The 21,821-nt window shown below is 35.9% G+C and overlaps 1 protein-coding gene across 1 annotated transcript in view; it reads right to left on the reverse strand.

Annotated features, from left to right (window-relative positions):
* Nucleotides 1-21,821, reverse strand: part of plxnb2b (plexin b2b) — a 221,883-nt gene that overhangs the window by 31,243 nt on the left and 168,819 nt on the right. The window contains exons 5-17 of the mRNA XM_016251008.1: nucleotides 16,536-17,647; nucleotides 14,577-14,765; nucleotides 14,059-14,184; nucleotides 13,490-13,590; nucleotides 10,606-10,732; nucleotides 9,969-10,125; nucleotides 8,687-8,798; nucleotides 8,139-8,250; nucleotides 6,264-6,365; nucleotides 4,165-4,257; nucleotides 3,628-3,715; nucleotides 776-939; nucleotides 467-615 (exon numbers count right to left, since the gene is read on the reverse strand). Coding sequence (XP_016106494.1) covers nucleotides 467-615; nucleotides 776-939; nucleotides 3,628-3,715; nucleotides 4,165-4,257; nucleotides 6,264-6,365; nucleotides 8,139-8,250; nucleotides 8,687-8,798; nucleotides 9,969-10,125; nucleotides 10,606-10,732; nucleotides 13,490-13,590; nucleotides 14,059-14,184; nucleotides 14,577-14,765; nucleotides 16,536-17,645 — 2,630 coding nt within the window. The 5' untranslated portion in view covers nucleotides 17,646-17,647. The remainder of the gene's footprint in view (nucleotides 1-466; nucleotides 616-775; nucleotides 940-3,627; nucleotides 3,716-4,164; nucleotides 4,258-6,263; nucleotides 6,366-8,138; nucleotides 8,251-8,686; nucleotides 8,799-9,968; nucleotides 10,126-10,605; nucleotides 10,733-13,489; nucleotides 13,591-14,058; nucleotides 14,185-14,576; nucleotides 14,766-16,535; nucleotides 17,648-21,821) is intronic.

Consider the following 21,821-nt stretch of genomic DNA (forward strand, 5'->3'; position numbering starts at 1 on the left):
AACGCGAGTTTTGGGCAGTAGAGTAGCACTTGTTGTTTGTCATTTCTCCGGTTTTATGTTTACGTGGCGCGATGCAATGCAACGCGTGCGTAAAAAGACAGTATAAGTCATTATAATCAGTAATTATGTCCCCACTGGATGCAACAAATGCCTCGTTTGTAATGGGTTTTAATGTTGAGGAGAAACAATAATGTACAGTATGTGGAAAATAATGTGTTTTTTAAACTTTTTTAACACATTTCATTACACTTTTTAGCAACATCATATGACCCCTTTAAACTGTATTTTCTGTAAATAGAGCAAATACAATTGGCTATTTATTTGTCTCGTGAGACTGACAAACAATATCTGAAGTTTAAGCATCTCAAATTTACTGAGCACTTGTTGAGCACTTGATATCCATTTATTTAGTCACAGACCTTTTTTGCGCTCTATTCACAGAGAGCGACTCTTTTGTGGATGTTACCTGGTGGAGACGGAGTACCGTTCCCGCAGGTGTTTACACGGCACTCCAGCCACTGTGATGTTCTTAATGTCGTCCTTCTGAATGCCCAGGTTCGAGCCCTTAATAGTCACAGCTATTCCTCCTTTCAGCGGCCCGAATCTTGGCGTGATCTGAAACACATTATAAAACCACCCCAATCATCAGAGATGACCAATCTCACTAAAACAACAGTAAAAGATCATTTTTTTCTAAATGAGCGAATGTATTCCCAGCAGTAATTCAGCCATGTGAATAGAACATGACCTGAGGTGTCTATTGATTTTTACTCACGTCGGTGATCTGGGGGTCAGGACACTCCTCGGGCTCTCTCGAGGCACAGAGCTGCTCATACACACACGAGCTGGTCTGCGTGCACCACACACACTGGTATTTGGGGTCGGCGTTCTTACACAGGCTGCAGTCTTCACGTCCCAGAGAGCAGTTATACAGAGTGACTGAAACACAAACCCAGAGTCAGACCACCAGATGAACTTACTTAGGACTTAAAAAAAAAAAAAAGTTTAAAAGGTATAATTTACCCCCAAAACAAACATTTCTGGGTTATATCTAAACCGGTAGGAACTGTTTTGCATGAATAATACAATAAGTAAATAAAGTAATGAAAAATAATATAAATAAAATAAAGAAGGCATTAAATGTTTTTACATAAATAATATAAATGAAAACAGAGCATTTTATTTAACATAAATAAAATAAAATCTTGGCTTTGGGTGAAAAACTGAATTTAACTTGTAATATGAGAAGTAGTGAAGCACAATTAGTAAATGAATAATTTTTGAGTCAAATCTTTTGAATGAATCAATAGATCTAATTGACAAAACCAGTCTAAATTTTCTGTCATTGTTTACTCATGTACAAATAATATAAATAAATAATTCAACTCATGCACTACAGTCACATCTTCTAATGTCATTCTTTTGAGTGAGAAACAACTGAATTTGAGTTGCGTACGTTTTTAAGCTTTTTTTAAATTATTTGAGTCAAATGGATCAGAGTGCTGTCTGATTGTTGCATGCAAAATTTGCATTTAGTGTTAATTTTGACAGGCATTTTTGATTTAGTCTTAGACTATTAAGCATTTTCGTCTCAAGATAAAGACTGTGTCACATTTTAGTCATTTGAGTCTTTCATAGTTTTAGTTGACGAAAAGTCATTGCATTTTTGTCAACTTTTAGTCATTACTTTTAGTCAAACTGCAGTTACCAACATTCATTTAGGTAGCTATTTTATATGTAGTCTTCAAACGAAAGACTACATATAATGTAGAATAGTCATTAATAAAGCATATTAAACCAGTCCTCAGGTCCTTACACTGGCTTCCAGTTATATTTAGGACTGATTTTAAAGTACTTTTACTCGTTTATCACAGAATAGTCATTAATTCTTCTCTCTTTAGACCAAATCAATTAAGCGTATGAGAAATCTGAATCAAGGATTGATTTTGGAAAAACTTGAATAAATTATGACAATTAAAATTTTTGGGTGAACTATCCCTTTAACAGTAGTGAAAAGGAAGCAACTTATAAAAATTATAGTCGTTCATATATAATATATATAATTTATAATTTTTGAAAAAGAAGCAGAAGAAGACAATAAGACAAATACGAAAGAGATACAAATTAAACTCATTTTTCAGATACAGTAGGTTTACTTAACATATTTATTTAACATCTTTTGTTGGTTAACATTAATGACACGGATAGGTACTTAATTAGGAATGCTGTCCCTTTAAGACGGAAGGCATGCATGTAATACTGACACACGTTCAGTTTTCACCCACCTGTTTACGTTCACTTAATCCATAACCGACTGTATTTACGTGATATACTCTACACGATAGATATTTGGACTGCTGTGTGTGTATTTGAGCACCGAGAACTGATCGCGCACTGTATATGAGAACTGAAGAAGTGGAGCGTGCGCGAGAGAGAGCACTTCTATCAGTTCTCATATACAGCAAATTTGCTAATTCACAAGATCAATACATCCTTTATTAAACCGCTTTGTCGAATTTAACGCATCCTTACGGAAGTGTCGAAATGCTGAATCAATTCATTCACTTCTAACAGCGCTTAAAGCGAGGAGCGTCATACACATAGAGGACAGAGCATTGCATTATGTTCTTTATTTGTATTTGTATATTATGTTCATAATGTATTATTTAAAGGGGAAATTCACGCAACAATGAGTAACAAAGGAATAAGCAGCTGCATTCTGATTACTTTTATGTCACTGATAAGGCTTTTATATTTAGTTTGGGGTAGTAAGGGTTTTATAGGTTTGACTGAAATAATAACGCAATAACTGACACTTTAAATCAATGTTTTCAACAACAACAACAACAAAACAATTGAAAAAAAAAAAAGATAAAGACAAAAAGTAGCCATTGATAATATATAAACATGTATCCAAATCCAAATGTAATAAAATTTATTTGTGTGATGACAATTTCTTAGCAATTAGGGATTGTTACATAGGGCTATACAGGCATCTAGTGGCTACAGATAATAAATTGTGCAACATTTTTATCTTAACAGTCAATTTACAAATAATGCATTCAGATTTGTGGAACTCACAATGCACTGAATCGCCACAAATTAGTGTTGTTACTATGACAACCAATTTGAATGTGACAAGAAACTGGTGTCCGAAATGTTATATATTATATATATATATAATATATAAAATTATGGGAGGAGGGGGGAGTGATTTCTCCTAGGGCGTCAAAATGGCTAGAAACGGCTGTGCATATCCAAATTGAACTGATTGGATTCTCAAGTTAACAGACAGATCATTGAGTGGTCATGAGAGTCAAATTATTTCCTTAATGGCTAACAACTCATGAAAGGGAAAGATTCAAAGTAAAAACATCTTACATTTCGATCAGTTCATCACACAAAACTACTGAATGACTTCAGAAGACTTGGGATATAGTGTATCAATCATAAGCACCAATTTCATGAAACGTTTATGGTACTTTTCTTTTCTGCCCTCATTCAGCTTAACTCCACTACAAGAGCAACCGGCACATTCTTCAAAATATCTCCTTTCATGTTCCACAGAAGAAAGAGTCATACGATTTGAGGCTGAGTAAATGATGAAAAGCGAGCGAGAGTGATTACCGCTAAGACTGCTGTCGATCTTCTTTCCCGTGTATTTGTCTCTTACGTGGAACAGAACGCTGGTCTCGTGAGCTCTATCAAAGTAAAACTGGAAGAGACAGATCAGAGGGTGAGTCAGACGCGCTTTCAGAAGCGTCTCATTTGGACACAAGCTCATCTCAGGTAAAAATATTCCTCTCAGTCACAGGCAGTTTGGCAGGAAGTCAAAAAGCAGCCGAACAGTATACGCTGCTCTCTCCGCTCATTACCTACAGATCTCTCCTCCACATTAAACACTAGAGATGAAGTACAGGCTGGAGACTTTCCAACAGGGGGCGCTATAATCTCAAACTCCCAGAAGAGCCACTGAAGTGGAGGTAGGTGTCTCTTTACGTTGGTAATTGGTTGTGCATCATTTAGCAAGAGCTTTTTATATAAAAAGATTTACAGTAGACGAAAAACAGTCTGCCTTGGGCAACATGTGGATAGAGAGAGAAAGTCAAAGATCAGTGTGTGTGTGAGTGTGTGTGTGTGTGTGTGTGTGTGTGTGTAACTAACCACATAACCGCTGAAAGAGTAGAAGGGTCCCGGCTCCGTCTTGACATCTTCCTCAAACTTCATCAGCTCTGTTCCGATGGTGAAATCACGGCCCTGGAGTGTTACAATTCGTAAAAAATCAACAAAAACCCTTTTGTTGCATTTATGCACAGGTAGGAGGACAGGAAATTATGGAGGAACACATTTGGAAAAAAGTACAAGCCAAATTCAGACAGATCTGTTTAGAGGAAACTGAATTACGATTTATAACAGATCACGAATGCATTATAAGTGCACGGACACTTTTTTTCTCTCTTGCTGTCCAGAAAACATCTAAGCATCCTTTAAAGAGGTGGTTGACTGCGATTTCACTTTTTATCGTTAGTTAGTGTGCAATGTTGCTGTTTGAGCATAAACAATACCTGCAAAGTTACGACACTGAAAGTTCAATGCAAACGGAGATATCGTCTTTTAAAATTCTGGCAGTTTAATGTCAACAAAAACGGTTGGTAGGGACTACAACAAGTTACTTCCCGGGTTCGTGACATCACAAACCCAGATAAACCCCGCCCTCAGGAAAAGGCAGCAAAGGGGGCGGGGCCATGCTGCGCTGCTTTAGAGAAGAGGAAGAGAAAACTAGAGGTGCACATAAAAATCTATTCATATATCATGATTCTGTCTTCTAACAATCATCTGTCTTCTAATAATGGATTCACAAGTTTCAAAATCAATGTTCTAAAGCAGCGGTTCTCAATTCTGTTCCTCGTGTTGCCCTGCTCTGCACATCTCTCTCTCTCTCTCTCTCTCTCTCGCTCGCTCGCTCGCTCGCTCTCATTCAGCTCAGCTCCAACAATGAACTGTTCCAATTATACAGTTATTTTCACAGCGTATCTAAAAGTATGAGACAACAACAAACAAAAAACACACCATTAAGAGCCATGCTTGCACAGGTTCTGCACGATCCTCTTCAATAATATCCTCTGCGTCTCAATCGGGCTCAAATTGATAAGCAATATTAATGACGTCATTGTTTACAATACAACCGGAGCACATGCTGCTGAGGTGAGGGACGGGACGATTAAACGAGCACTAGAGGCAGTTTAGCCAATCACAACACATTGGACTAGCTAACCAATCAGAGCCCATCACCTATTTCTGAGGGAGAGGCTGCATAAAACCAGGAAATGATCAGCGCGTTTATAGGAGAAGGGACAGAGCGGTTTAGAATAAAAGTAAATTATGTGAAAAAACATTTTTATTTTTATTTTAAATTTTTAAAAACGAAGCATTAACACATGTTAGAATGCACCCCATAAACACAATCAAGCCTAGAAAAAACCCAGTGAACCACCCCTTTAAAACAAGATTGATTACAAAATTAATTACAAAATTGACTTGAATCTAAATTTTGTAAAATAATGACAATATATGTTTTTATTTATTTATACACACACACATACATATATATAATTTTTCAAATATATAAAATATTTCATTTATGCTGAACTTTAGTTTTTTATTGGCAATATTTGTATTGTTTTAAGAATTAAATTCAAATAGCAAAATTCAAATAAATAATAATAATAATAATAGCAACAAATAAAATAAAATAAAATAATTTGCCAATGGATATGAAAACAATCTTAATATTAGGGGTGTGAATTTTACATTTTAAAAATGATTGATTATATAAACAAAATGTCTTTGCATTATTTTAAAAAGGCTTATAGTTATTAATATAAATATTAATATATGCTTTTAGTATTAACATTTTTATTTTATTTATATTCTGTAACTGTAATGTAATTAATAGTTACAGTAATTTCAATATATTATATATTAAAATATACATAATATTATATTATATTACATTATATTATATATTATATTATACAATATTTTAATATATATTAAATATATTATTAGTGATCAATTAGGTTACTTAATAAACATATGCAGTTTATTCCAACTTAAAATGTGTTAAAATGTGAAAAAACAACAAACAGCTCTACTTAATATATTACACAACTGTGTCAGAAAACAAGACAAAAACATTGATTTAATGACTTTGAATGATCTTGTGACCTTGAAGAATGACATGTGATGTAAACAGAACTCACCTTGTACGGGTCCAGATTGATGCCCTCAAAACTGATCCGGGTTTTGTATCCGACCGGGATAAGGACGGGATCTGGATTCTCGAACCGTGGACAGCTCTTGTTCTAGAACACAGAGGAGACGGAGAACTCAGGAAAGCTGAATCTGCTGAAGTCCACACTAATCTACAACAATTTTCTGAACGATTGTTAATTTACACCTGACAAAAATGAATGAACATCCATTGAAACTGAAAAACTCATTAACTATGATGGCGTGCATGAATAAAACAGTTTATTTACAGCTGAAAGCTATTAAATCCTCACTGACATTGGTGACTGTGTCTAATTGCATAATTGCATATAATCCATTTTTTCCCTCCATTTTGTTTTTATTTTGCCGATTCAGCTAATGTGTTTTGCATTAAAACTTTCCGAGTAAAGTCATTTAGTTTGTGTCCATTTCATCAGCCATGTGTGGCTGTTCCAGGAAGCAGCAAATATCAAAGAGTGTGAAGGCCATTTCTGAAATTGCTGGCACTGGATATCGATAATGATTCAGCTGTATGCTTCATGAAATGGTTTTAAGAAAATAAATAAATAAAACATCCAGACCAGTTGGATCTGGTGTTTGAAGACGAGAATCACATGAAACTAATCAAAGTGGCCCAAATCAATGGCGCTGATATCAGACATACATCACCGAGACGTTTACTCGATGTGTGCTTTTTCAAACATGTCATTTTTAGCACGTTTCCTCATCTGCAATACTGCAATACTTAGAAGATGTTTTTATTTGCCTAATGCACATTCCTGGTCTTAAAGGAATAGTTCACCCAAAAATGAAAAAATTGCATCTAAGATATAGATGAGTTTGTTTCTTCATCAGAACAGATTTGGAGAAATGTAGCATTCCATCACTTGCTCACCAATGGATCCTCTGCAGTGAATGGGTGCCGTCAGAATGAGCGTTCAAACAGCTGATAAAAACATCCCAATAATCCACAAGTGATCCACACCACTTCAGTCCATCAGTTAATGTCTTGTGAAGTGAAAAACTGCATGTTTATAATAAAATAATAATGCGTCCTCATTCTGACGGCACCCATTCACTGCAGAGGATCCATTGGTGAGCAAGTGATGGAATGCTACATTTCTCCAAATCTGATGAAAAAGACAAGCCCATCTACATATTAGACGGCCTAAGGGTCAGTACAATTTCAGCACATTTTTATTTTTGGGTGAACCATTCCTTAAAACATTATCAAATGCATTAATAAACAATTATCCATTACAGATGACATAATTATGACAACACTTGCAGTTTAAACAACTCAAGGATGGCTAGCAGGTGCATTTCTTTCTGTTTCCTTTCAAAAAAGATTGAAGTAAAATGGTTGTGAACACCATTTCAGGTTGATTTTTGGAATTTAATACCTTTTATGAAGTTTTGGTGTCGTACACAATCAGTAAAACATTTGGGGTTGGTATTATCTTTGTACGTTTTTGGAAGAAGTCTCTTATGCTCACCAAGGCTGCATTTATTTGGTCAAAAACTATTATCACAATTGAAATAACTTTATTTCTATTTGAATATATTTTAAAATGTAGTGTATTCCTGTGATGACAAAGCGGAGTTTTCTCTTTTATTTCAGGATTCTTTGATGAATAGAAGATTCAAAAGATGTATTTGAAATAGAAATCTTTTGTAACATTATAAATGTTTTACTTTTGATCAATTTAATGCATTCTTACAGAATAAAAGTATTAATTTCTTTACAAAAAAACCCTTTCTGACCGGTAGTGTATGTGTACTAAGTGAGGCGTGTAATAGACTGTAATACTGATAAAAAGGAAGAAAATGGTGCGTGTGAGCTCATTGGATTCTCTGTTCAGTACCTGTCTGTGTTTGATTATATTGGCGCCGGTTTCTGCGTCGCTCAGATCCGTGCAGGTGTGCGCCGCAATGTTCCACTGACATCCCCAAGCGCTGCTTACACAGGAAGTGCATCTGCGGAGAAACACGCGGAGCGATTAAAGCAGAGGTTTCGAATCAGAGTTCTAGTTACATTTTTCATCAGTGTGTAAATGTTTGGAGTAAAAGCATATAGTCCCGGTGCACTTCAAATAATACTCATTCATCAGCAATGTCCCAGAGCTCTTAAAAAACACAAGGAGAAGGGGGAAAAAAGAGATGAGAGATCGACTTTCATGTGTGATGAATGAATGCGAAACGAAAGCAATTTCCTGCTCTTGGAGGACAAAAAAAAAAAAAAACGTAAGCAAGTCTCTACAGAAGCAAATTCAATTCCAGCTTCAGTGATGCATTACAATTTATGAGTAAACCTCATCGTTACAGATGCTCGTATTCATTATACACACAGTGGTGTCAGCATAAAGCGGAGACACACACTCGCTGACAATAGGAGTCCAGACAGCAAACGTACGGCGTATTTTCTGCTTTCCGGACTGTCGCTGCGCAGTTGTAGAACTTGTACTCGCTGGAAGCCACCTCCACGCTACCGTTCACAAAGATGTGGACCGGAACCGCCACGAAATCTGCAAAACATGCACAGGAGAAGGTTAGCCGATCACAGCAAAGGCCATCAGCCTCAAACTCTTAAAGACACAGTAGCAAAACAGTCTTAAGAAACCCTGATGAACATTGTAAGTGGACTTGAAGTAGTTCTTATGACTATATAAACTATATTTCAAGTATAGAAAGGACTGCATAAGGAACAGACTGAAATGTCATAATGAGTTGAACTGGATCGGTCAGATTTTTTAACCAAATCAACTGATTCAGGGGAAAGAATCAACTTAAAAGAGTGATTCCTTCACAAGTTAGACAGCTAAACGGAGGAGAAGATTAGCCAGACTGACTTCTTTTATGGTGATTTTCTTTTGCCCTTTTAGTAGCTTGACAGATATGGTCACTATGAAATGCTGAAACCCAGCGTGAAATTTCATGATAATAACAAAATATAGGTTTGAAATGGCATGAAAATAATAAAATAAATCAAATAATTAATAGAAAAACAATTAAATATTAAAATACATACATATTTTTAACATGACAATTATAATAAAATAAAATAAAAATAAAATGGTTTATTATGAATAAAAAATTATTAAAATATTTTAATTTAAAAAACGTTATTATTATAATATTATTTAAGTTAACTATTGCTTTAAACCCCACATAATTCTGGACCATTAAAAGAACTGGACTGCAACATTCTAATAATTCTAGTAATAATAATAATAATTTTAAATAATTGTTTAAAAGATAAATGAATAAAAAAATTAAACATAAGAATAATAAGATAAGATAAAAAGATATTAAAAATGATTTATTATGAACAACACCTTATTGCTTTTATTAATGGTATTAATGGTAATAACATGTATTATAAATACACAAAAATAATATAACATCTTAAATTTAAACTATTGCTTTAAAAGCCACATCATTCTGGAACATAACAACTGTAGCCAAATAAATAAAATAATAATAATAAAATATTGAATAATTATTTATTAATCATTTAATTTAATAATCAATTTAATGTAGTAAGTATTCATTAAATAATTGAATGAAAATTGCAAGTACGTGCAATTGAAATGTAATACAAAATAATACAAAATGAGAAGCTTTCAGGAACAGATAGCCCTTCATTAGGGCTAGGGTACTGAACAGTTCATTCAGGGTCCTGTGTCGTGACGTACCTTGGTGCGCAGGTGTCGCTGGTATAAGATGCTGTTCAGGTAAGCGGCAACTGATTCGGCCGTCCACCATCCTGCCGTTGCTCTGATAAGAGCCGAAGGCGCAGTGGATACGGCCTGAATCTCTGAGGATCGGCAGCGCTCGGACGTTTATCTCAACCTGAGGGACATTTAACAAACTCTCAACTCTGATGTGAGAGAAAGGAGCAAAACAATCCGAAATCTTTGATACTATTACATACTGTATATACAGATTACAGTGAGGCGACTGCTTTGCGTTTATTCCATGCATTCCAAAATAACACTTCCAAACTGTCTGAATAACTGTTAAGATTTCATAAGAATGTTCTTGAACAAATAACAACTTTTCTCTCAATAAAACAGCTTGAAGCGCCCTCTTAATACACACATCCCGTAATCAGAGAACGTACTGCATTGAAAAGTGCGCAAAACACAATGGCAGCACCTTCACAACAGCATTCTAAACACACCATCAGCGCCCATTGTGTTTTCCCCGTCTGTTCACCAATATGGCCTCATTGTGTGGGAGTCATGCTCAGCTTTTCTCATAATCAGCACTGAGCAGTCTGGTTTAAAAATAAGACTCTGGTAATTGTGTCCGCGACACTCAGCCTGGTACCTGCTGGGACTTCAAGCAGCTGAGATTTGGCGGGTGGAAAGAGATGATTTTCACACACTGTTGGGTCGGACTCCACAGCCAACCGTTCTTTTCCTCCGCGCGACTGCACTCCGATCTCCTGGTGCATCTACGCAATCAATAACGCATTATAACATAACACTCCTCATGCAATTAAATACAACAACATTATAATACAACACTTGTGTTCAGGGAAAACACAATAATTGAGTCTTTACACTGCAATTTTGTATTCTGTAAATAATACATAATTCAATTGGCTCGATAAAAATAATATTTCTACTTATACGTACAGTAACATAACTAGAAACTGCATGTAAATATGAAGAGTTTGGTTCCAAATCGCGATAAACGCCTTTTAAAAAAAAAATGAGTTTCCGTCTAAATCAGTATTGTATCTGGTCGGTATTGAAAAGTCCATTTTAAATTTTACGCAGAATGCGATATCCGCCGAGTTATTCTGTCATGTTTTCTCCCTTTGTTTCCAAACCGCGACAAACGCCAGTCTCCCTTCTCTGCAAAATGCGATATAGCCGCTCAACCAATCACAGCGCACCATTCCACGCACTCTAGACAGTAATGGCAGCTCTTTGAATACATCCGGCATCCTAGTTTTCCTCATCTATTTTGTACTTTGTGATCAACAAACAAACTTAGGGCTGCACGATAAATCGTATGTGATTGTCATGCGCATTTCGTCAGTAAAGCCGGTTCTGTGATTAATAGTAAATTTCCATCACGTGCTTTCAGATGGAGCGGCATTTAATACACAGAGCCGTAGATCACTGCTATATCGCATTCATAATCACAGATGAGTCGCATTCGATTATGAATGCGATATTGTGTAGCTTGTCAGTGTAAGTGTTTTTATTAATGCCATTTATGTTTTTGTTAGTACAGCATATAGCACTAGTAAACTAAATGAATGTAACATGGCAAAAATGAATGCGCTTTTGGAAGTTGAATGTAAGGGAAATGTCATTTGGGAATTTCTGTGGTTTAATGTGATATTGTTGTTCATGTATGTTCATGATGAAATTTCCTTTTATTGTTGTAATTAATTTAAAGCATTAACAAGATGACCTGTTGAATTCTTTTTGGGAGCGATGACTGATTGAATGTATTTTTAGTCCAGTGCCTGTATATAAGATTAGTATTGTCCAAGTTCAGAGGCTGTCATATGTGGATCAACTTACTATGTTGTGTATATTGTGTTTCAATATGAAAAATAACTTTTATTATTTTGATTCAATGGATGTATTGCATTTTGGGAAAAAAATACTTAAAATTTATAATAAATCTTTGAAAATCAAAATCTGGATTTGAATTGTTAATGTTATTATAACCTAAAGATGCTATGTGAAAGTTTGAAACCGAAAATAGAGGTTTTCATCTTGCCACTTTCTTGGTAAAGAAAACACATTTTTACTCAAATTAATCAAAATGGATTTATAGCATTTTGGAACCAAACTCTTCATATATAAAATATATATAACAGTAAAAAAATTAAATCAGTTTACATTTAAAAGAATACAAAGGAATACGATACAAATTATGAATTCAATTATTCAAGTTCAAAATAATATATCTACACATACACACAGTAATATAAAATAAATAGAAAGTGCATGTAAAAATATAAAATATAAATAATTTCAAAACTGTCAAAAATGCAATGAGTTTACATTTTAAATAATATAAAGGAATACAGATATATACAAATAATATATAAATATAACACTATATATATCCTATTTGTTATATATTGTAATTCTAATTAAAGAATATACGTGTAGTATGTAATATATAAATACTATATAAGTATACACAATAAACTTAGGAAAATAAAAAGTTTATTTAAATATAAAATAAATATAATATATAATATTTTGCATACATATTTTATTTTTGTTTTATTATTTTATTTTATCCCTATTTTATTTGCCAAGTTCTTGAATGTATTTTTAGTCCAGTGCCTGTATATAAGATTAGTATTGTCCAAGTTCAGAGGCTGTCATATGTGGATCAACTTACTATGTTGTGTATATTGTGTTTCAATATGAAAAATAACTTTTATTATTTTGATTCAATGGATGTATTGCATTTTGGGAAAAAAATACTTAAAATTTATAATAAATCTTTGAAAATCAAAATCTGGATTTGAATTGTTAATGTTATTATAACCTAAAGATGCTATGTGAAAGTTTGAAACCGAAAATAGAGGTTTTCATCTTGCCACTTTCTTGGTAAAGAAAACACATTTTTACTCAAATTAATCAAAATGGATTTATAGCATTTTGGAACCAAACTCTTCATATATAAAATATATATAACAGTAAAAAAATAAAATCAGTTTACATTTAAAAGAATACAAAGGAATACGATACAAATTATGAATTCAATTATTCAAGTTCAAAATAATATATCTACACATACACACAGTAATATAAAATAAGTAGAAAGTGTATGTAAAAATATAAAATATAAATAATTTCAAAACTGTCAAAAATGCAACGAGTTTACATTTAAAATAATATAAAGGAATACAGATATATACAAATAATATATAAATATAACACTATATATATCCTATTTGTTATATATTGTAATTCTAATTAAAGAATATACGTGTAGTATGTAATATATAAATACTATATAAGTATACACAATAAACTTAGGAAAATAAAAAGTTTATTTAAATATAAAATAAATATAATATATAATATTTTGCATACATATTTTATTTTTGTTTTATTATTTTATTTTATCCCTATTTTATTTGCCAAGTTCAGTGGAAACAGAGGCTGGATTTAAACTTAATAAAACTTAGACATAAGCACAATTTTATGCCGAAAAATGTGGGTACCTTCCCTCCAGGACACACCAGCCACAGTACGGATCTCTCTGAGCGACACACGACTGGCAGTCTGACTTCAGATGGCAGGCCTGTACGGGCACCTTTGTGATCTACACGACCACAAAACAATGAAATGATTCAAATAAAGCTGCACTCAATAGAGCTAGGATGCATCTAAAGGATGCAACGCAAAACCAGTCACAATTCAACAGACTTTAAAAGGTCCCAAGGAGACAATAGTCAAAACCGTAAAAAGTAAAGTCGTTTTTTGAAAAGTAAACGAAGCCTGTGTGTTAATCAGTTCAAGCGGAATTAAATGCACAAAATTACAGAGAATACAACAAACGGCAAAGCAAGAAGAATTTCAATAAACAATGCAATTACCCCACCTAAGGTCAAAAGCTCAGAAAGACGTACACTATATTGATGCCTTAAAAAAATAATAACGTATATTTCAGCACCAACAGGAGGCGTAACAACACAAGCCGCTGAAATAGTCGCAATCATGCGTTTCCTGAGGTCGAGGCGGCGATAATCAAAGAGTACACCGTCTATGATAAATGACTCCAGCCTCGTACCTTTTTCTCAGTGGTGATGTACAAGAGCGCCTGGGTTTTGTCAAAGAAAAGGTTCTTATTTATGTAGCCGCTGGTTTTGTAGCCCGGACCAGGGTTGTACGCCTCTGGATGGCTTGACAAATGTACCTGGGTAAAGAGAGAACAATAGACACAGAGAACTGATGGTCCATGGAAATGCTTTTTCGCAAATGTGTTATGCGATATTCCAACTGTGTGCATAAGTTAAATTTGCAACTTTGGATGGAAACCCAGCTATTGTCATAAAAAGAACTAAACAAAAAAAGTATTCTTTTGTGTTCCAGAGAGGAAAAACTCAGAGAGATTTGAAATGGCATCAGGGTGAGCACATGGTTTTGAATGGGTGAATGATCCCTATAAACCATAACTTTGAATACATTCCTATTTATATTCCCAGAGAGTGGTCGAACACCTCAAAGCCATGGGTTATAGCACCTTAAGATGAGGGTTTGTGCACCATGTGAATGTCGTTTTTTTTTATTTAACACAGCTTATCTCACCTTTATCACCTCTCCGGCATTGTGTCCCAGAAAAGCAATGGTGTGATCATTCTCGACAGCCACGGCCACCGCGGTCAGCAGGTTCTGCCTGATGAAGACGGGGCTGGCCTTCAAGGCAAACTCCTGTCGACTGGCCAATGGAGATGGGAGAAAATCGGCTCCGCACTTGTAATGGTTCACAATGCCTTTCTGCAATACAACAAAGAGTTAAGGGAAACAGACACTAAAATAAACATGATATCAAAATGTACTATTTATACGCTACTGGCCTAGCCTTGTTAATCTTTCATCAAAATATAATAACTTGCTCCAGCTCTACAAAATTATTCCTAGTATCTTCTTTCACTGCATCACATAAGTTAAATGGGTTATAAAAGAGCACATTTTGTAAATCTCTACCCTTCGGGTGCTATATGTTGAGCACATAAAAATCATTAGTTCTTGCTGCAGTTTTCCCAAAACACACTTTTAACCAGGATAATTTCAGGATGTAAGCAGTAGTGAAATAACTCAAAAATGTGGAGCGTGTTTACATGAAAGTTTAAAAAAAGAAACCATTTTAAATTATAATTCCGTTTCAAAGGGTTTGATCAACAGATCAAATCATCTAAAAAGTTGGATCTTAAATTAATATAAAAATATTATATATATTTAAAGCTGCAGTCCGTAAGTTTTGCCTCTTTGTCGCCATCTCTGTTTGAAAACCTGCAATTGCAGCTGTTTGAGGAATTATCTTCCTTGCGTGGGTTGTGCGCCAGCACAGCTCCAGGGCGAATGAATCTAATGCTTTGAGGAGTATGTGTGTGTGGCAATCAGTCACCGCACCGGTGTGGATATTGTACTTTGCACTCACAGATTCTAGCCTACGTCTTGGAATATATGACCCAAGTAAGAATTTTCACCGTATATTGTAATCTGAACAAGTAAATTACAAATCTGCCATGTTTGTTCTGACCAACTGAGGAAAAAAGCATTACAATAAATCTCGCTACCAATGGTGATTTAATCTAAAGATCTGTTAGCGTATATCACATCAAACCGTGCAAATTGTTATTATTGTTATACAAATTATTCATGTTAACAACATCAGCATTGCCTATAGTGTGTATTAGTGTGTAGATTTCCATTTCTGTACAGCCTAATCTCTAATTATCATGCCATTCAAATTTCATATTAAGAAATTCTTTTAACCAAAAAAGCAAATTATGCTCCCTTCAAACTGGTTGTCTTTAAAATACAAATCTTGTGTAATCCCAGGCTATCTGTAATCAGAAGCACATTTAAAATGGGAATATAATTTAATTTCATTCACATGCATTTCATAAACACATAATCCTTTCTGGATTACAATCCGCCATCAAAATTATACATTTAATTATTCCAGCTGCTGTGAGAAAAGGCTATAAACGATCGGCCACCTGCAGGATCCTCAGTCACATGCGATAGCCTAGTAGCCGGGACAACTTCTTTATGTTTACAGACATGACGTAATGACGTGGCAGCATGCTCGAATTTCCCACAAAACGGTCCTACCGCTCAAATTAGAAAACATTATTATAAACTGACCGTTGTGAATCAGGCTAATGTAAGGCGATAGTTTTGAACACTGGCTGGTTATGTACTTGCTCAATAATTTGTAACCAAAAAAAGGACTGCAGCTTTAAAATAATCTTAAATATATGTCATATAATTAATATATAATATACTGTATATGCTATAATAATTATACATATGTATATATATATATATACACACACACACACATACATAAACACACGTAAATGACTAAATAATTCCATGTAAATAATGGGAATCAATGTAGAAATAAAATAAAATTAAATATATAAAATCTAAAATAAAAAAATTAAAAATTAAAGCTAAGCTAAACACTGTCAGTTGTTAAACTGGCAAGAAATACATTTTCCACTTTGATCAATGTTATGAAAAGCTGCTGCTTACATCATGTTTGACACATGGATCATCTTTACTGGACGTGTAGGGACTCTCCACAACTAATCTGTCGTCAATCTTGCCGTTGTTCGTGTAGCATGCGGTAACGATGGCCAAAAGTTTTTGGTTGATGTTTTTAAGGGGATACATACACAGAGCTGATTCGGTGGCTCCTTCCTCTGAGCTAGCCACCACAAACAAGACTTTATCCCATTCCCGGACATTCCCATACTCTCCGGATTCGGACATGGCCTGAGCCAGCTCTTTCCCCGGGTCTGTCAAATATGCGGCCTGGACTTTATTGTAACGATTCTTCACACCACAACTAAGCTGAAGCTCCGTGTACGAATAATAGTGATTGTCGTTCTCGCAGAGGCGCGAAACGAAAGTAAAGTTCTTATTGTCTGTTCCGCCGAGAGTGCGTGAAAAGAGGAAGTAGACAAAGTTGTCATTTTTGAAGGTGAAGCGGAAGTCGTGAAGATACTTGGGCACGAAGGGAACAGCCTGGACCGTAGACGCCTCGATGATGCTCTCGAACACGACCCAGTCGCGGTAGTTCTGCACGATTCTGGTGCTGATGAGTTTGGAGCTGTCCATGCTTCCGTAGCCCTTCCCGACTAAAAAGACGCTGAATGGTTTATCATCAATTTCAAGCGTGGCCATGACTCCTACCACGGAAACGTGCTCTTCTGTGCTGGCGGCATAGGTCCGCTCCCCTTTGCTGTCGCTGTAGTATATCTGCTCTTTGACGTTGGTGAGGTTGAGCAGAGAGCAGATTCCTCGGTATAAGCTCCCACAGACTATCAGCGACCCGTTATCTGAATGAACCAGCAAGAGTTTATTGGTGTTGTTGGTGTCTTTCAGGTCCTGACAAGTAGACACCGGAGGGGTGCAACCCCTCGCATCTTTCTTGGGCCCAGTTTCAGCTCTGGCCTCAAGATACAATGAAGAGTTCAACTGATAAATGGTATTGACAGCACCCAGGTAAACACGGCCAGTCTGTGGGTCCTGTGCCACATTATTGATGGGCGTATCTGTGGAAAAATCCAGTATGGGCTCTTCAGAAGATGCAGTGGTTACTTGTAGCACCAGTAGGACCGCTGGTAACCAGGTGGCCATTGCTGGAAAAAGAAAGAGTTTGAATTAGGACAAATGACAAAATGCAAAGTTCAGATGTTGTGGTGTCAATTTGTTGGGGCATTGAATTGCGTGGTTAAGCAAGTATAAAATTGAGGTTAATTAGTAGTGCATGCTAATTACATCACTATTACTGTTGCTCATATGCTTTAGAACTGTAAAAACATTGTAGCAACCACCCTAGCAACACCCTAGAAACCACCCAGAAAACATAAACACTTACTAAAACATCCCAGCAACACTCAAGCAACATCCTAGCAACCCCCAGAAACACCACAGAAACTTCCTAGAACAACCACCCAGAACATCATAGAAAACCCCTTGAACACCATAGTGACCACCCAAAACATCACAGAAACACCCTAGCAACCCTCAGAATGCTTTGGCAACCTCCTAGAACATACTAGCAACATCATAGAGACTCATAGAAACTACATTGAACACTCTGGAAACCACCCAGAACACCTTTGGCAACTTCTTAGAAAAACCCAAAACACCACAGAAATCCACTAAAACATTCTAGCAGCATCCTAACAACCTCCAGAACATAAAAACTCACTAGAACATCAAAGAAATCCCATAGAATACCATAGCAACCACCTAGAACACCTTAGCAACACCCTAGCAACCACCCAGAAACCCACTTGAACATCCTAGCAACCACCTAGAATACCCTAGCAACACCTTAGAAATACCCCCCCCCCCAAAAAAAAACTAACAAAAACAAACATCCAATAAAACATCATAGCAACTCTTGAGCAACATCCTAACAACCCCTGGCCCTGGACACCATTGAAACTGTTTAGAACAATGACTGTTTAGACATAATAGCAACCACACAGAACATCCTAGCAACCAGCAAGGTATCCACTGCTGTAAAAAAGTGTCCAAATGAAAAAGTGTCCAAAAAGTGAACACACAAACACATGAGCACTACAACAGTTGGTGAAGGTCACTACAGGTGGATTTGACCACAACACTCAATCTCTCAGCCCATTCATCCCTTCGGAGAAACATTCTTCAAATTAAAAAGCCTGACGAGGCTCAAACCTGGCCGGCAGTTTTATGATGTTAACCTGCCATTCCCTGGAGTTCCATCAACGCAGGGAAGTGATAATGCACTCACCCTGAGGGTTGAGTTAATTTCAGTTCTTGAATTCATTTACATAAAAACCCCTGCCCTTCTATTGGCAATTTTCATCTTTTTTCCACCATCTCCCTGCTGATCACGAAGCTCATTTATTACAAATTCCATTTCTTCACGTAAATGTAGCTGCCCTTTTTAGTTCATACCCTTAAACAATTCTTTTTAATTTGGAATGGTGGCTTAAATTGGTTTACGTCGCTCGTCCTCTTTTCGGGAAGTGCTTTGTTATTATTTTACTTTGTCCTGAGGACGTTTTTGCACTTTTTAAAAAACTTGTATTGCAGCAGTTTAGGTGGAAATCAGGTGTAGATTGGTGCTATAGTCACAAAGTGTGACCAATCATCCAATGCGATCTCTGCAATGTCTCAATTGTTTCTCCTAGACAGTAAAGAGACGTATTAATGTGTTTGGAAGTGTTACTGACACTGTAGAGAAGAAACAACGCAAAATGAGATATTTTGTAACGTCTTGAGTCCGGGGGCGTAGATTACGCGGGGGACGTGTCCCCCCCACTTTTAATATCACGTAAATTCGTCCCCCGCACTTTTTCGGGCAAGTGTGTTCGCATAGAGGTTTTCAAGAGCCAGTGTGAATAAATATAGATTTAAATTAAAAGAGACTGGATAGTCTGTGCATGATCTGATGTTTTATTCGGACCCAGAATAAGGCGACATGAACATCACGGAGCGCTAAACATTCCGTGCAGTGTATGTTTCATTCATACTCGAAGCCGGAGGGCGCTCTCACGCAGAAAGTCGTACGAGGAAATTCCTAATATGGACAAAAACGTCCAGCTATCGCTGTATGAAAACAGTTGTTTTCAGAAAAACAGAAACGTTTGGAAACATGAAGACATTAAACATACGATTGCGACAATATGGTTTATTTGTGTTTGTCAAGTCCTCTCCAGGTAATAAATAAAGTATATGAACAATGCAGTGCTAACTGACATAGCATTTATTACAGTATTGAAACTATTCTGCCTTATTATGTGATAAAAAAATATTCTGATTTGCTGCTCAAAAAACATTAATAATAATAATAATAATTAAAAAAGGTTTCTCGAGCAGCAAATCAGCATATTAGAATGATTTCTGAAGGATCATGTGACACTGAAGACTGGAGTAATGATGCTGAAAATACAGCTTTGATCACAGCAATCATTTTAAAATATAAGAAAATAGAATATTTTACAACATTACTGCTTTTGCTGTATTTTGGATCAAATAAATGCAGGCTTGGTGAGCAGAAGAGACTTCTTTATAAAACATTAAAAATCTTACTCTTCAAAAACTGTTGACTGGTAGGTTATATAGATTACAGAAATATATATATATATATATATATATAAAACATTTCTGTCCCCCTAACTTCTGAAATGATGTGCTACGCCCCTGCTTGAGTCCCAAAGTTTCCCTGTGGGAAAGAAAAAGAAATCACAAATGAGGTTTATGTAACATCTCAGATGTTTCTCCTAAACAGCAATGAGTTCAAATGAAGACCAAATTAAGTCTTTTGCTTATGAGTGAAACTGAGAGCAGATTAAACTGAAAGCAAATTGAGACTTTTGCTTCTGTCTAAAGTGAGACTGAACCTGAAAAAGAGAAAAATCATGAAGATCTCCAATCTCTCAACTGATTCTCCTAGAAAGTAAAGATATTAAACGGACAGATACTGAAGACTTTTTTTTGTGTCCACAGCGTGTGACTAAATGGAGAGCAAATGGAGACTTTTTCTTGTTTTTGAAAGCATGAACGATCCTATTTGTAAAGACAAACCACCAATGAAATCTCTGTTATATCTTAATTGTTTCACTCAGACAGCAATTCAATTAAGAGCATCTTAAAGTATGTATCTTAAACTAAAGAGATGAAACAGATAGATACTCAAGACTTTTTCTTCACCAATAAGACTAAGGACCAGATTTACTATCAGCTTGCATCAGCTCAAACCCTCATTTTGCGTTAAAAAAACTACTGTCAGAATTTACTAAAGACACGCAGTGGGAAATAAGCGCTGAAAAGGTGTGGACAGTTATTTTTGCGACTCACCATATTGAATATCCATTTGTAGGAGTTTCCCTTTCGATCTGTACATTTATGGGAGGAGGGTATTTAAATCATGCAACATGATTTAGATTTGTGCTTGTCAATTCACTGGTCTCTGCGGCATTATTTAATGCCCCAAAAAAGCATGTCTTAAAGCAGGCGGTATTTTGCGGTAGTTTACTTGTCGGTAAATCACCCGCAGAATTGTCTCCTCCCATCTGCACTTTTATGGAATTGTGGTCTAACTCTAATTTGCCCTGTTTAGTAAATCTGGCCTTAAAATGGAGGTCAGAAGGAGAATTTTGCTTACATGTTCTATTTGTCACACTATTCACTTGAGAAAAATACAATAGTAATCTTATGAGCCTCCTCTAAACATTTAGAAGAGATCTTAACAATTTCTCTGTGACTTGAAGTCTCCCAAAGCCAAATAACCTGAGCTGCCATCCACATCTTCCCTATCCCCTTCTCTATTTGTGCCCGTTTCAGGAATCTGAGGAGAAACATCGAGGATGAAGTTGATCCTTCAATGTCTCATTTGTGTCTATTACTTTTGGAGAAACATCTCATGCAAAGTTGATGCTGAAACCTCCAATAACCTTCCTGAGAAGCACCAATCTGTGAGCAATCAAATTTTGCTCAGAGATTTACTTTGGGATTGGGTTTCGGAGCACTATGGAAGCTAAGACCATCTCCATGCATGCCTGCAGGTGCTTGAAAGGAATCACAAAATATTTAACCTCTAATCTAGGAAGACAAATGACAGCATTTACTGACAGCGCTAGACCTGAAAGGACATTTCAGCTCTAACTCAATACTGAGCTCATGGACACAAAGGAAATGGGACGTGGACATATAGATCAGCGACGGAGACTTCGCTTAAGAATCACACATATATCTTCAGGGATCCAATTACCCTGACGTGTGTATTCGTAATGCAGGACAGAAGGTCAAGACACACTG

This window comes from Sinocyclocheilus grahami, unplaced genomic scaffold (genome assembly GCF_001515645.1).
Source record: "Sinocyclocheilus grahami isolate Dianchi unplaced genomic scaffold, SAMN03320097.WGS_v1.1 scaffold1023.1, whole genome shotgun sequence".
NCBI lineage: Eukaryota > Metazoa > Chordata > Actinopteri > Cypriniformes > Cyprinidae > Sinocyclocheilus > Sinocyclocheilus grahami.